This window comes from Heterodontus francisci, chromosome 5, assembly GCF_036365525.1.
Source record: "Heterodontus francisci isolate sHetFra1 chromosome 5, sHetFra1.hap1, whole genome shotgun sequence".
Lineage (NCBI taxonomy): Eukaryota > Metazoa > Chordata > Chondrichthyes > Heterodontiformes > Heterodontidae > Heterodontus > Heterodontus francisci.
Window position 1 is genome coordinate 190,177,970 of NC_090375.1, and position 16,546 is coordinate 190,194,515.

At 41.7% G+C, this 16,546-nt stretch overlaps 1 protein-coding gene across 6 annotated transcripts in view; it reads right to left on the reverse strand.

Annotated features, from left to right (window-relative positions):
* Positions 1-16,546, reverse strand: part of LOC137370194 (zinc finger protein 236-like) — a 188,712-nt gene that overhangs the window by 61,687 nt on the left and 110,479 nt on the right. For all 6 annotated transcript variants that reach the window (XM_068032492.1, XM_068032488.1, XM_068032489.1 and 3 more), the window contains 4 exons: positions 12,987-13,247; positions 8,326-8,600; positions 5,117-5,218; positions 2,778-2,929 (listed from right to left, as the gene is read on the reverse strand). In XM_068032492.1, coding sequence (XP_067888593.1) covers positions 2,778-2,929; positions 5,117-5,218; positions 8,326-8,600; positions 12,987-13,247 — 790 coding nt within the window. The remainder of the gene's footprint in view (positions 1-2,777; positions 2,930-5,116; positions 5,219-8,325; positions 8,601-12,986; positions 13,248-16,546) is intronic.

The following is a 16,546-nucleotide window of genomic DNA, read 5'->3' on the forward strand; positions in this document are numbered from 1 at the left end:
ACAGGACTACTTGCAAGCCAAACAGTGGAAACAGCAAGTGATACACAGGGCTAAGCTATCCCACAACCAATGGATCAGATCTAAGCTCTGCAGTCCTGCCAGATCCAGTCGTGAATGGTGGTGGACAATTAAACAACTAACAGGAGGAGGAGGCTTCACAAATATCCCCATCCTCAACAGTGGGGAAGCCCAGCACATCAGTGCAAAAGACAAAAGGCTGAAGAATTTGTATCAATCTTCAGCCAGAAGGGCAGAGTGGATGATCCATCTCGGCCTCCTCCTGAGGTCCCCAGCATTACAGATGCCAGTCTTCAGCCAATCCCATTCACTAACGTGATACCAAAAACAGTTGAAGGCACTGAATACTGCAAAGGCTACGGGCCCCGACAACATTCCGACAATAGCACTGAAGACTTGTGCACCAGAACTAGCAGCGCCCTTAGCCAAGCTGTTCCAGTACAGCTACAACACTGGCCTCTACCCAGAAATGTGGAAAACTGACCAATTACCACTCCATCAGTCTACTCTCGATCATCAGCAAAGTGATTGAAGGAATTGTCGACATTGCTACCAAGCGGCACTTGCTCAGACGCTCAGTTTGGGTTCTACCAGGGCCACTCAGCACCTGACCTCATTACAGCCTTGGTCCAAACATGGACAAAAGAGCTGAACTCTAGAGATGAGGATACAGTCCTTGACATCAAGGCAGCATTTGACTGAGTATGGCATCAACGAGCCTGAACAAAAGTGGAGTCAATGCAAATCAGGGGGAAAAAACTCCCCTGGTTGGAGTCATACCTAGCACAAAGGAAGATGGTTGAATCATCGCAGTCCCAGGACATCTCTGCAAGAGTTCTTCAGGATAGTGTCCTAGGCCCAGCCATCTACAGCTGCTTCAATAATGACCTTCCCTCCATCATAAGGTCAGAAGTGGGGATGATTGCACAATGTTCAACACCATTCGTAACTCCTCAGATAATGAAGCAGCCTTTGTCCAGATGAAGCAAGACCTGGACAACATTCAGGCTTGGGCTGATAAGTGGCAAGTATCATTTACACCACACAAGTGCCAGGCAATGACCATCTCAAACAGGAGAGAATCTAACCATCTCCCCTTGATCTGCAATGGCATTACCATCGTTGAATCCCCCACTATCAACATCCTCAGGGCTACCATTTGACCAGAAACTGAACTGGAACAGCCACATAAATACTGTAGCTACAAGAGCAGGTCAGAGGCTGGGAATTCTGCAGTGAGCAACTTTGGAAGGTCTAATGCAGGTGGGAAGTATACAGTAAATGGCAGAACCCTTAGGAGTATTGACAGGCAGAGAGATCTGGGTGTACAGGTCCACAGGTCACTGAAAGTGGCAACGCAGGTGGATAAGGTAATCAAGAAGGCATACAGCATGCTTGCCTTCACCAGTCGGGGCATAGAGTATAAAAATTGGGAAGTCATGCGGCAGCTGTACAGAACTTTAGTTAGGCCACACTTAGAATACTGCGTGCAATTCTGGTCGCCACACTACCAGAAGGACGTGGAGGCTTTGGAGAGGGTACAGAAGAGGTTTACTAGGATGTTGCCTGGTCTGGAGGGCATTAACTATGAGGAGAGGTTGGATAAACTCGGATTGTTTTCACTGGAATGACGGAGGTGGAGGGGCGACATGATAGAGGTTTACAAAGTTATGAGCGGCATGGACAGAGTGGATAGTCAGAAGCTTTTTCCTAGGGTGGAAGAGTCAGTTACTAGGGGACATAGGTTTAGGTGAGAGGGGCAAAGTTTAGAGGGGATGTGCGAGGCAAGTTCTTTACACAGAGGGTGGGGAGTGCCTGGAACTTGCTGCCGGGGGAGGTGGTGGAAGCAGGTACGATAGCGACGTTTAAGAGGCATCTTGACAAATACATGAATAGGATGGGAATAGAGGGATACGGTCCTCGGAAGTGCAGAAGGTTTTAGTTTAGGCAGACATCAAGATCAGCGCAGGCGTGGAGGGCCGAATGGCCTGTTCCTGTGCTGTACTGTTCTTTGTTCACCTCCTGACTCCCAAATGCCTGTCCACCATCTACAAGGCACAAGTCAGGAGGGTGATGGAATACTCTCCAATTGCCTGGATGGGTGCAGCTCCAACAGCACTCAAGAAGTTCAACACTATCCAGGACAAAGCAGCCCGCTTGATTGGCACCCCATCCACCACCTACAACATTAACTCCCTTCATCACCGACGTACAGTGGCAGCAGTGTGTACCATATACAACATGCACTGCAGCAACTCACTAAGGCTCCTTAAACAGCACCTTCCAAACCGACGACCTCTGACACCTAGAAGGACAAGGGCAGCAGATGCATGGGAACACCACCACCTGCAAGTTCCCCTCCAAGCCACACACCATCCTGACTTGGAACTATATTGACGGTCCTTCATTGTCGCTGGGTCAAAATCCTGGAATCCCCTTCCTAACAGCACTGTGGGTGTACCTACATCCCAAGGACTGCAGCAGTCAAGAAGGCAACTCGCCACCACCTTCTCAAGGGCAATCAGGGATGGTAATAAATGCTGGCCTAGCCAGCGATGCCCACATCCCATGAATGAATAAAAAAAAACTAAAAGCTTTAGTGGGTCCATTTAACATTAGTTTACATTTCTGTACTGTTAAATTATAATTTCATAAGTTAACCCTTCATAATAGTGATGCCTCAAAGCTGTGATATAGGGTGGAAAAAGGAGCAGCCTATGATGAATATGGTTTAAAGTATCACTTGTTTTAATACTCACCACATTGATACTGTCTGTGGTAGGAACCTGAAGCAAACTCTGCTGGTGGTAACTGGGGGTTAGAGCTTGTGACTCCAGGCTACTGGAATCCTGCAACTGCTGCACTGCTGTAAACTGACCCTGCTGGCCAAAGCTATCAGTGATGGTGAAACCTAGAACAAAAAGGTAATAAATTTATTTGTTTATGTTTACTCAAATTAACGTTTAAATGACAACATGGAACTACTATTTGTCAGAAGTATACACTTCTGTGTCCTGTTGCACCAAATATAGAGTAATGACACGTGGATTGGGTACAAGGAAGCAATCGAATCCAGCATTTCAGAAGTCACAAATCACAATAGAAGAATCAATCATTCGGTTTATAACTATAATCTGAACCCCACAATTATACATTACGGCTTTGAAATTCATCCTTGCTTGCGATTTCTGTTTACAATCCAATTCTTGACTCTTGTGCATCCCTGATTTCCTTCACCCCACTCTTGGCAGTCATGTCTTCAGCTGTCTAGGCCCCAAACTCTGGAATCTTCTTCCTAAACCTCTCAGTCTCTCTAGCGCTCTCTCCTTCTTTAAGGTGTTCCTTTACACCTACCTCTTTGATCAAGCTTTCAGTCACCTTTCCTAATATCTCTTTATGTCGCTTGGTCTCATTCTGTCCAATAATGCTCTGGTGAAGCAGTGTGGGGCATTTTTACTACTTTAGAGACACCATCTAAATGCAAGTTCTTGGTTCATAAATCAGTCTTGGAGACCAGTTCTAATTTTCTTTTTAAGGAATGGGGGCTACTTCGTTAAAAATCTACTCAGATGATGATAGAGAAAAGAAACGTAACTAATTCTATACAAACTGACAAAAAATTTGTTTTGCAGATGTACCACCACAAAAGAAGTATGGCACTTTCTTTTAATTTATTCACAGGATGTGGGCATCACTGGCAAGGCCAACATTTATTGTCCATCCCTAACTGCCCTTGAATATAACTGACTGGCTTGCTAGACCATTTCAGAGGGTAGAAGATAAGATTCAACCACACTGCTGTGCATCTGGAGTCACACACAGGCCGGGCTAGGTAAGGACAGATCTCCTATAGAAGAATAATGAACCAGATGAGTTTTTTAATGACAATCCGGTAGTTTCATGGTCACCATTACTGGTGCTAGCTTTTTAGTCCAGGTTTATTTAATTAGCTGAATTTAAATTTCCCAGCCGCCATGGTGGGATTTGAACTCATGGTTCTGGGTCATTAGTCTAGACTTCTGGATTACTAGTCCAGTGATATAACCACTATTCTACCATTCTCAATCAATACAAAAAGCTCTTTATGACAAAAAACATGTGCAGTGACAATACAGAACTAAAACCCCAAATGGTGCACTAGCTTAACAATTGTGAAATGCTGACCATGGTCCGCGCCACTGGCTCTGACTAATAAGCTTATTTTTAAACTTGACACTGCTCAGTTAAAGGTTATGTCACTGCATGGATTATTTCTTCAGCACCATGATTTTATAAGGATTGTCATTCAACAGTACTTTTCATTTTATTGATATGTTGACAAAATGGTGGATTTGTCTGCGAGTGTTTTTATTGCCATTAAATGAAGACCAAAATTTACATAGAATGTACAGCACAGAAACACGCCATTTGGCTCAACTGGTCTATGCTGGTGTTTATGCTCCATATGAGCCTCCTCCCACTCTACTTCATCAGCATATCCTTCTATTCCTTTCTCCCTCATGTTTCCCCTTAATGGTTTCCGGCTGGCATGCCTTGACCCCAGCACTCAGTGCAGTATAACGGGTGGCGTACTGGTAATGTCACTGAACTAGTAATCTAGAGGCCCAGTCTAATGCTCCGGGAACACTGGTTCAAATCCCAACATTTAAATTCAATTAAATAAGAAAAATCTGAAATTGAAAGCTAGTCTCAGTAATGGCGCCATGAAACTACCATCCGTTGTCTTAAAAACCCATCTGATTCCCCTTTAGGGAAGGAAATCTGCCAACCTTACCTGGTCTGGCCTACATATGACTCCAGGCTCACAGCAATGTGGTTGACTCTTAATTGCCTCTGAAATGGCCTAGCAAGCCACTCAGTTGTCAAGGGCAATTAGGGATGGCAAACAAATGCTAAGCAATGCCAGCGATGCCCACATCCCATGAAAGAATAAAAAAAATCAATATCTTCATTCACATTTAAACAAAACCATACATTTGCAACAATTATTCAAGAAATACATTTGCAACAATTATTCAAGAAAACTAGAGCAACTCCAAAAAAGGTGCATTATTTTTCCAAAAGTTGGTTATAAGCCACCAAATTGACTAACTATAACCTTGGGTCAGGCTCTGTTGGTCAAAGGCCTGCTGCGTTATAGCTTGTTGGTCAAACTGGCTGATGTTCTGCTGCAAGGTGTGCTGTGTTGTCACAAAGGAGTCTGGAATAGGAAAGTAAACAAAAAACAAAACAATCAATTTGACACAGCTTATGAATGCAGATTAAAGTAAGAAATGGCAAATATAAATTACACTGAATTACACAGACTTTCCAGCAGAGAAACAGGCCATTAGGCCCAACTGGCTTATGCCAGTATCTATGTTCCACACAAGCCTGCTACCACCCCTCTTCATCTCACCCCATTGCACCCGATTCCTTTATCCTTCATGTACTTATCTAACTTCCCTTTAAATGCATCTTTCCTCAACTACTCCTTGTGGTAGCAAGTTCCACATTTTTACCACTATCTGGGTAAAGAAGTTAACATATTAGGCATTTAGATGTTACCATGAAAGTGAATAAAATTCCTACCAACACATGTCTGGCCTCAAGCATTTAGTCAGCAAGAAATTGCCAGGGTCCCAGTAGGCATTGTAGAATTTAGAATCCCTTTGCTGTTAAGGACTTTAATTCTATTTTCCTCAGACTGGTCCACTCTCTTGGAACATAATGTTTCAGAGTGCACAGAAGATAGCACACCTTAAAGAGACCTTGCATTGTTTATGCAGAAAAAGCTAGTGTTATACATAGTGCCAGAGATATGTGCGATCTTTGCACCTGAATTCCCAGCCTGTGCTCTCTTCACATCAAGCTCTCTCAGCACACTATTTAATAAAATCTACCAATTACTTTGTTTGATAACAAGTTGATTTTCCGGTGATATGCTGGCACTGCATTTTCGAACTACATTGCTGTGTGTCAGAGGTACGAAAGATACTGGGTACACCTGAAATTCCTAATTTCCAAGGAGAATAAATGGAAAGCACTTCCCAAACAGCAAATTAAACAAAACAAATCAGTCAATCTAGAACATTCTTGCACCTCACAACCAGCAATAATATTGGTTGACGAAGGATATGCTGACAGGGAGAGATCAAGTAGGGTGGGAGGAGACTCATGTGGAGCACAAACACTAGCATAGACCAGTTGGGACAAAAAGGCTGTTTCGGTGCTATAAATTCCAAGTAACGTGCAAGAGAACATTCAGTTTCCAGTGAAGGAAGGTAAGGCAAGGCAAGCAAAACCAAAAATACTAGCTTAAGAACAGTTAACATTTCCTCATTTGTAAGCCAGTTGTCAAGAGATTGTGAATGACATGCGATCACTGTCGATGCGGCTCTGATTTACTATTGTATCATGTGATTCAAATAGAATGAGGAGAATGTTAATCTCTCCACCTCCATCTAGTGGTCCACGTGGATTGGTACAGATAAAATTCCTCACCCAAATGAAGCAGACATGTTTAAGTGACATAATATTGGGAATTGATATGCAGATGTAACAAAATAGAGAGGGAGAAAGAGAAAAAGGGAAGGGGGGGGGGGAGGGAGAGAGAGAGAGCACAAGCGAGGGAGAGAGAGAGAGAGACAGAGAGATACAAAACAATAATACCAGAAGTATCATTTACAAATTCAGTTTTTGTCTGATTGGGTTTTGCTGCAACATAGAATTTACAGCACAGAAACAGGCCATTCAGCCCATCCAGTCTATGCCACTTTTTATGCTCTACATGAGCCTCCACCTACCCTAATTGATTTAACCCCATCAGCATATCCTTCTTTTCCTTTCCAGTTTCCCCTTAAATGAGTCTCGACTATTCGCCTCAACTACACCTTGTGATGGCAAGTTCCTCACCATTCTCTGGGTAAACAAGTTTCTCCTGTATTCCTTATTGGATTTATTAGTGATGACCTGTTAGTAGGTATCATGTTAAGTAACAGTTTGGACACAGCATACAGTTGCTGCAAATTAACCAAATGATTAGAAATTAAATTACCATGAAACTTTTGAAATCTTAGTAAATTATAATAAACTTTTAAAAAAATTGAGCAAAAGGGTCACTATACATTTATAACACAGTTTGACTAACTTGAGTTTTTTGATGAGATAACAGAGAGGTGGATAAGGGCAGTGCAGTTGATGTGTATATGGATTTTCAAAAGGCACTTGATAAAGTACCACATATTAGGCTTGTTCGTGAAACTACGGCTCATGTGGTAAAAGGGGCAGTAATATCATGGATACAAAAGTGGCTGAGAGTTAGAAACAGGTGTGGTGAATGGCTGTTTTTCCGACTGGAGGTGGGTATACTGTGGCGTTCCCCAGGGTTCAGTCCTAGAAACACTGTTTTTGAACTTAGGAAGGCTAAGAGGTGTTTAAAATGAAGAGAAAATGTTTCCAATGGCTGAAGGGTCAGTAACGAGAGGGCACAGATTTAAGGTGATTGGCAAAAGAACCAGTGGCAAAATTAGGAAAAACTTTATTACATAATGAGTGGTTAGGATTTGGAATGCACTGCCTGATAGGGTGGTGGGTACAGATTCAATTATAGCCTTCTAAAGAGAATTGGATAAATACTTGAAGGAGAAAAAAAATTGCAAGGATATGGGGATAGTGCAAGGGAAGTGGGACTAACTGGATTGCTCTTTTAAAGAGTCAATGCAGACTCAATGTACCTCCTTCTACAGTATTCTATGATTCTATAAGTTGGATTCTTTCTTTCCTGTTCGACTGTGTTACATTACTCCATTAAAAACTGTATTTAATTTGCAGTCGACATTTTCCAGTCCAAAAACAGAGGTGGCTGATTATATCTAACCTTTCCATATCTTTAACAATGTAATCCAACAGAAAATAAGAACATGAAAGTCCAAATCAAGGAAAGGCCACTTAGCCTATGGTGCCCACTTGATCAGTAGTCCATTTATGATTATTCTATTATGGACTCCTCTCTCACCCTCCATTTATTGTTCCCCTACTTTAAAGAATGTTGGTCCCTGAATTTCCACAAGTGTTGTTCCGATCTTCAGGCATAATGTTGGCAGGAGATTGGCAGAACTCTCTCAAGACGTGGGCTAAATGGATGGTCCGCTGATCTCCTGCCAAAGATTGGGACAAACCCACAGTAATTTGGGACTTCTCCCTAACTCCACTCAAAAAAACCTAACATTAATATATTTCAAAGTTTTAATGTTGGTTGCAATATTAAAGAAATTTGATAAATATAAAAAGTTTGAGCTAATTCTAATAGAGCTTTCCTAATTTTACCTTCATCCTGTACAAGCTGCTGGTCTGCAAGCTGTTGGCCAAGATCACTTTGCTGAGATCCCACAACTTGTTCTTGGCTCAGACCCATTAAGGTTTGTTGGTCAGTGCTGACTGTCGAAGAGGGCTGTAGTTCCTCTGCCTGAAGCTGGGCTTGCGGCTGACCATTAGTTGAATCAGACTGCTGTTCCACAGATTCGACCAAGCCATCATCATCCAGGGATGCCTGCTGTTGCTGCTGCTGCTGTTGTTGTTGTATCTGCTGAGCAAGTTCATACCTGCACAGAGAAACAAATTCATGTAGGTGCACCAGGATATGAAAGAAAATTTGGTTTTGACATTGGTCTCACTTTTTTTAAATACTATGAATCACTCTAAAAGCCTCCTAATGTGTGATAGCCTAATGGTTATGGCACTGAACTATATCAGACTAGGTCACCAGAGTTTATGGGCTGGCACTAGAAAATAACCATAAAAGCCCAACTGGTTTACTAACGTCCACTGGGGAAGGAATCTGCCACCTCTACCCAGTCTGGTTTACAGGTTATTCCAGACTTGCACACTACGTGGTTGATTCTAAATGCCCTCAGGGTAATTAGGATGGGAAATAAATGTTGCCTTGCCAATAGAGTCATAGAGTTATACAGTACAGAAACAGGCCCTTCGGCCCATCCTGTCTGTGCCGGCCATCAAGCACCTAACTATTCAAATCCCATTTACTAGCACTTGGCCCGTAGCCTTGTATGCTATGGCGTTTCAAGTGCTCATCTAAATACTTCTTAAATGTTATGAGGGTTCCTGCCTCTACTGCCCCCTCAGGCAGTGTGTTCCAGATTCCAACCATCTTATGGGTGAAAATATTTTTCCTCAAATCCCCTCACCTTAAATCTATGCCCCTGCCTATTGATCCCTCTGCTAAGGGAAGAAGTTAATTCCTATCTATCCCCCTCATAATTTTGTTACCTCAATCAAGTCCCCCCTCAGCCTTCTCTGCTCTAAGGAAAACAACCCTAGCCTTTCATAGCTGAAATGCTCCAGCCCAGACAACATCCTGGTGAATCTCCTCTGCACCCTCTCCAGTGCAATCACGTCCTTCCTGTAGCGTGGTGCCCAGAATGGTACACAGTACTCCAGCTGTGGCCTAACTAGCGTTTTATACAGCTCCATCATAACCTCCCTGCTCTTATATTCTATGCCTCGGCTAATAAAGGCAAGTATCCCATATGCCTTCCTAACCACCTTATCTACCTATGCTGCTGCCTTCAGTGATCTATGGACAAGTACACCAAGGTTCCTCTGACCCTCTGTACTTAATAACATAAGAACTAGGAGCAGGAGAAGGCAATTCAGCCCCTCGAGCCTGCCCCGCCATTCAATACAATCATGGCTGATCTCATCTCAGCCTCAACTCCACTTTCCTGCCCGTTCTCCATAACCCTTCAACCTTTTACTAATTAAAAATCTATCTATCTCCTCCTTAAATTTACTCAATGTCTCAGCATCCACCGCACTCTGGGGTAGTGAATTCCACAGACTCACGATCCTTTGAGAGAAGTAATTTCTCCTCATCTCTGTTTTAAATCTGCTACCCCTTATCCTAAAACTATGACCTCTCGTTCTAGATTGCCCCACAAGAGGAAACATCCTTTCTATGTATACTTTGTCAACCCCCTTAATCATCTTATATACCTCAATTAGATCTCCTCTCATTCTTCTAAACTCCAGAGAGTAAAGGCCTAAACTGCTCAATCACTCTTCATAAGACAAACCCCTCATCTCTGGAATCAGTCTAGTGAACCTCCTCTGAACTGCCTCCAGTGCAACTACATCCCTCCTCAAGTAAGGGGACCAAAACTGTATGCAATACTCCAGATGCGGTCTCACTAATGCCTTGAATAGTTGCAGCAACACTTCCCTACTTTTATATTCTATTCCTTTAACAATAAATGCCAAAATTCCATTTGCCTTCCTAATTACCTGCTGTACCTGCATACTAGTTTTCAGTGAATCACGCACGCGGACACTCAGATCCCTCTGCACCGAAGCACTCTGAAGTTTCTCTCCATTTAGATAATAATTTGCCTTTCTATTCTTCCGACCAAAATGGATAACCTCACACTTATCCACGTTAAAATCCATCTGCCAAATTTTGGCCCATTCACCTAACCTATCCATATCCATTTGTAAATGTCTTATTTATTTATGGCAACTTACTATCCCACCTATTGTAGTGTCATCTGCAAATTTGGCTATAGTACATTCTATCCCTGCATCCAAGTCATTAATATAGATTGTAAATAGTTGGAGCCCGAGGACTGAACCCTGTGGCACCCCACTAGTTACATCTTGCCAGCCAGAAAAAGACCCATTTATCCCGACTCTCTGTTTTCTGTTGTTTAGTTCTGTTCTCTATCCAAGCTAATAAATTGCCCCTAACCCCATGTGATCTTACCTTGTCTATTAACCTTTTGTGTGGCAGCTTATCAAATGCCTTCTGGAAGTCCAGATATACTGCATCTACAGGATCCCCATTATCCACTTTGCTTGTTACAGCTTCGAAGAGCTATAGCAAATTAGTCAAACACGATTCACCCTTCATAAAACCATGCTGACTCTGATGGATTGCATTTTGACTTTCTAAATGTCCTGTTATTACTTCCTTAATAATGGATTCTAACAATTTCCCAACGACAATAGTTTCCTATTTTCTGCCTCCTTCCATTTTTGAATAAGGGTACTTCCTAGGGTCCTACCATCCATTGTAAATTCCAATGTTGCCCACATTTCAAAAACAAATTAAAACAAGCTTTCATTGTGTTTACTTCATTGGAATAGTTTTAGCTGTATGAACTCTTACTTGCACATCAATGTCAGTTACTAGTCTTCATGCATTAAAAGCAAGTGGCTTTGTCTCCCTGAAGCTGTCTTGCAAGATAGTTCATCCAGAGCACTGCACTGGTTTTTCTGGCCGATTTTATATTATTTTAAACCATATAAATTATTTGTTTAGTGTGGATGTGAACGGTGCCTCAGTGAGTAGTGCTCTCACCTGAGTCAGAAGGTTGTGGGTTCAAGTACCACTCCAGAGATTTGAGCACATAAATGTAGGCTGACACTCACAGTGCAGTACTCAGGGCATGCTGACCTGTCAAAGGTGTCACCTTTCAGATGAGTTATCAAACCAACGGCCCCATCTGCCCTCTCAAGTGGGCGCTATAGATCCCACGGCAAATTCTGTAGAACAGCCGGGGAGTTCTCTCCCATATCCTCGCCAGTATTTATTCCTCAACCAACATTGCAAAAAAGAGATTATCTGGTTATTACTACATTGCTGTTTGTGGGAGCTTGCTGTGTGCAAATTGGTTGTCACTTTTCCTAAATTACAACAGTGGCTACACTTCAAAAGTATTTCAATGGTAGTAAAAGCGCTTCAGGACATTTAAAGCTGTGAAAGGAGCTATAGAAATGCAATTTCTTTTTCTTTCATTATAATTTTAATTGAAGTTGTTATAAATATATTAGAAGGTTTTCCATTACCTGAATCTTCCCTGGTGAAAAACAAGATAACTTTGGGATCACTCATTGAAACATTTCAGCTCAGATTGATGGAATCAAAGTATGCATTCACTGTTGTTTGTAATAGCATAAGTAAAATGAGTTTGGCTAGTTCCAACTCAATTAATGGATGGGGCCTGAGCCCGTAACATAAACTGCTCTATAAGCTGGCAATCTCACTCAGATCATAATATATAGGAATGGAAAACATGGCACACTGCTATAAATTCACAGCAATATATGAAGGTGAAGTTAAGGCACATTATTTGGACAGAGTAAAGGGAAACGTAATCTGCATTCGCTACCTGACCAGAGAGTGCTTGATGCTGACATGACATACCAATGTGTAGACAAGCACATCTAATTAATGCACCAGGGTGAGGGGTGCAGTTGACATGTTTGATGCAAACCAGGTGAAGGGGGACGACGACAGTTAAAATGAAATGGGTGATATATCCAATATTCCCCTGTTGAGCTGCAATTTTAAACTGCCTGTTTTTTCAATATGGAAGCTTCATGCATTTATGCAAATCGGGGACCTATTATATCCATAGGGCCCAGACATCATCTGTAGTCAGGATTAACCGGGCTGCTGACAGTAATCATGCTGACAGCTGAAACCTGGACAGCCAACCGAAGAGGCCATTCCAGGTAAGGTTTTAAACTCCTTTGTGAGGCAAGGAGTGTGGAAATGCTCCTCCAGGTCCCACATGTAAAGTGTAGACTCCCCTCCCCACTTTCACAAAGTGCTGACCGAGCCAGAACTCCCAGCCCTTTTCTTACCTTGAGCACGGTGGATGAATGGTACATAGAATGAAAACTTATTCCCCCTACCCCCCACGATGTTTCTACAGTTCCACCTCTCCATGAAGGTTCTCAATTCAAGTGACCTCCCTATGGCCATACACCAAGGGCACAGAAGCAGGACTCTGCACAACATTGCCTTGGAATCAGCTCTTTTTCTCTCGCAGACATCAGTGAAGATTTCCTTATATCTTACTATTGTCATTAAATAATCTAATGACACAAAGGTCAAAGGAGGCCTACATACACAGGATTGAAGCGGCTGTAACTAAATGTATTTCAAAAATGACTTCAAAAGCTCTTACCTATGTGTCTTCATATGCTTTTTACAATTCATGGAAGTCTTGAAAGTCTTCTGACAATAGGGGCACATGAAAGGACGCACCTCACTGTGGGTTGACATATGCCTCTTCAGACTGCCATTAGTGGTGAAAGTGCCATCACAAATCAAACATTTGTAGGCTTTGAGGCCAGAGTGCGTCCGGATATGTGACTTAAGGACCCCCGATGATACAAAAGCTCTGCCACACTGTGAGCATTTGAAAGGTTTTTCACCAGTATGAGATCTGAAATAGGAACAAACTAGTTGGCCACAACCATCACCACCATGCAAATAGAGAATTCCAGTCGAGCTTATTCTTTCTGTCCCTCATTTTAGCTTCAGCGATAATAAGTAGTGATAATAAGTACTGAATATAAGATGGTCACTAATAAATTCAATAGGGAATTCAAGAGAAACTTCTTTACGCAGAGAGTAGTGAGAAAGTGGAACTTTCTATCACATGTAGCAGTTGAATTGAACAAACATTGCACTTCAGGGAAAGCTAGGTAAGCACAAGAGGGAGAAAGGAATAGAAGGATATACAGCTAAGGTTAGATTAAGGGGCGGGGGAGGGGGAGGAACACTAACACCAGCATGGACCAACTGGACAGAATCACCTGTTTCTTGACTGTAAATTCTACTAACTGATTTTATACAGCATGCAAGTAAAGGAGAAACACACAAACTGTTGATGACAAGCACTTGCTACAAATGTTTCAGCTGAATAATCCTTTCCCTGATCTTCATAAGTGTCCTCCCTGTTGCTCGAAAGTGAAGTCTCAACAAGAGGATGCTGTTGGCCAAGTGTTTCCACTTTGGACAGAATCGGCAATCCGGGTGCAAATTGCGCTAGTTTTCAGGTTTTTAGGCTCAAGTCTCTGATCAAGCTCATTTGCAGATCGCTGAAGGTAAAATCTTCCATGCACCAGATGGAATTTTTTTTTTGCATTAATATTTTTTGATACATTTAAGAATGGTAGCCTGGTGCAGTTTTATTAACACAACTGAAAATGGGCTTATCGCAAAACAATAAGCATTTTTAATGAGTGTCTAGTCCGTCAGATGTGAGTAACCCAATTTTAAATAACTGAAAATGACTTTTAAAAGCTATATGGAACCACTTATCAGTTACATTGGTGTACAGTAGTCAGTTTAATAAATTAAAAAATGTTTGAAAGCTTTTTAAAGAAGTGCTGTTCGTGCCCTTGCACCCAAAAAGCAACTTAATTTTATAAGCCTGCTCCAATTAGTGGAAACTCGCAATGGTGATTAATTCGATTTGGGAGCGTGATCGACTTCCAGCATGATGTTTATTAAACCGTTGTTAAAGATCCCTTTGTCGTGGACGTTATTTGCACTTGAAATTCCATGATCTTTTGCACTGGTTTGGCTGATATTGGGCGATAAGAGCAGAGAGAAACCTATGCAACCTAGCAGAAACTCCAGACTCCAGCACTTGGAATTTATTTATTGATCTTCATGGGTTTGTAGCAATTCAAGTCTGACCGTCTCAACATACCTTTATGATTTGTCCACTTAAAAAATAAGATACACAATCAAGTAAGATGTTAAGATGATGGGCTTAGAATTCCTCGTGAATTCTTATGATGGCAGTTTCAGTCATTTCTTAACTAAAAACAGAAAATGCTTGAAATGCTCAGGTCAGACTGCATCTCCACAAATGCTGCCGGACCAGCTGAGCATTTCTAGCATTTTCTATTTTTATTTCAGATTTCCAGCATCTGCAGTATTTTGTTTTTGCATCAATCATTTCTTAAATTCTTTCTATTTTCCTCTGCTAGCACCTGGCTTCTCATGAGCCTTAGTTCTAATGTTGTAGTTCTTAACAACAACTTGTATTTATACCTTTAACATAATAAAAAAATCCCAAGATGTTTCACAGGGCGTTACCAAACAAAATTTGACACTGAGCCACAAAAGGAAATAATAGGACAGGTGACCATCAGCTTGGTCAAAAAGGTAGGTTTTCAAGAGTGTATTGAAGGAGGAAAGAGAGGTAGAGAGTTGGAGAGGTTTAAGAAGGGGAATTCCAGAGCTTAGAGCCCAAGCAGCTGAGGCCATCACTGCCAATGGCAGAGTGATTGAAATCGGGGATGTTAAAGAGGCCATAATTACAGGAGCACAAATATCCAGGAGGGCTGTAGGACTAGAGGAGATTACAGAGATAGGGAAGGTTGAGACCATTACTGACACTAATGGATTTACCAGTGGAAATTCACCCGATCGATATCCAGAAGTTTCAGTAACAGATCATGCAGCCCAGAGTCTTTCTCAACTTTTATACAGCATACAGACAAATGATGCTAATCACATCTACCTAGCCTGTTCTCATACCCCTTCAATCCCTTTTCCTTCATCCACCTTTCCAATTTAATCTTGAATATTGACATAGTTTCTGCCTTAACTGCTTCCCCTGGAAGTGAATTGCACAGCCCACAACTTTTGCTCTTTGTTTGAAATTCCACACTCGGCATTGCAATATTTGTATTTTAATTTTTTTTTTTAGAAAGCACCACTTCTTTGCCAATGATTTCTAATTTCCCCATACCTTTTAGTTGTTGGTGACATTTATATTTTGCTTAGAATTACATAGAATATACAAAATAGAAAATCAGGTCATTCGGCTCAACCGGTCTATGCCAGTGTTTATGCTCCACAAGAGCTTTCTCTCTTATTTACTTCCTCTCACTCCTTCAGTATATACTTCTATTCCTTTCTCCCTTATTAGTTTATCCAGCTTCCCCTGAAATACATCTCGCTATTCGCCTCAACCACACCATGAGAATGTGGAACTCGTTAAGTGAAAAAATTATTTATTGGATTTATGATGACCCCTAATTTTGGACTTCCCTGCAAGTGGAAACAACTTTTCTACAGTTACCCAATTGAACCTCTTCCTAATTTTAAAGACCTCAATTCGGTCACATCTCAGCTTTTTCTTTTCTAGAAAAAGCAGCCCTAACCTGTTTAGTCCTTCCTGATAGTTATAACCACTTAGCTCTGGTATCATCTTTGTAAATCTTATTTACACCTTTATTCTTTTTGTAATATGGAGACCAGAACTGAGCACCATACACATTTGGAGTGGAAAGTAAAGTGCTGCTGCAGGTATTAAAGGAGTGCATGTGGAAGGAAGATTGGCACCCTACAGCACTGCCACAAAAGGCAAATGTCCAAGTAAACGAGCTTCGAAGAGGAGACCTATATATCAATGTCATAGTATCTGACAGCACAGAAGGCAGCCATTTGCGCATCCTGTCTCCTTGAAAGAACTTTCCAATTCCCACTTCCGAGTGCCTTCCCTGTGTCCCCTATGTCAATACTAGATTCTTCAAACTCACTTCTGCATTCTACATACCAGACAGCAATCCTAAACATTCATTTTCTATGGGCCAGAAGAGGAACTAGCATAAATGAAGTAAAAAAATACAGAAAATTAGATGTACAATATATTGTTTTGCCTTATTTTGCATGCAACCACCTAAAAACAGTTAGGCACGTCTCGTGGCTGCCAGAAACAAT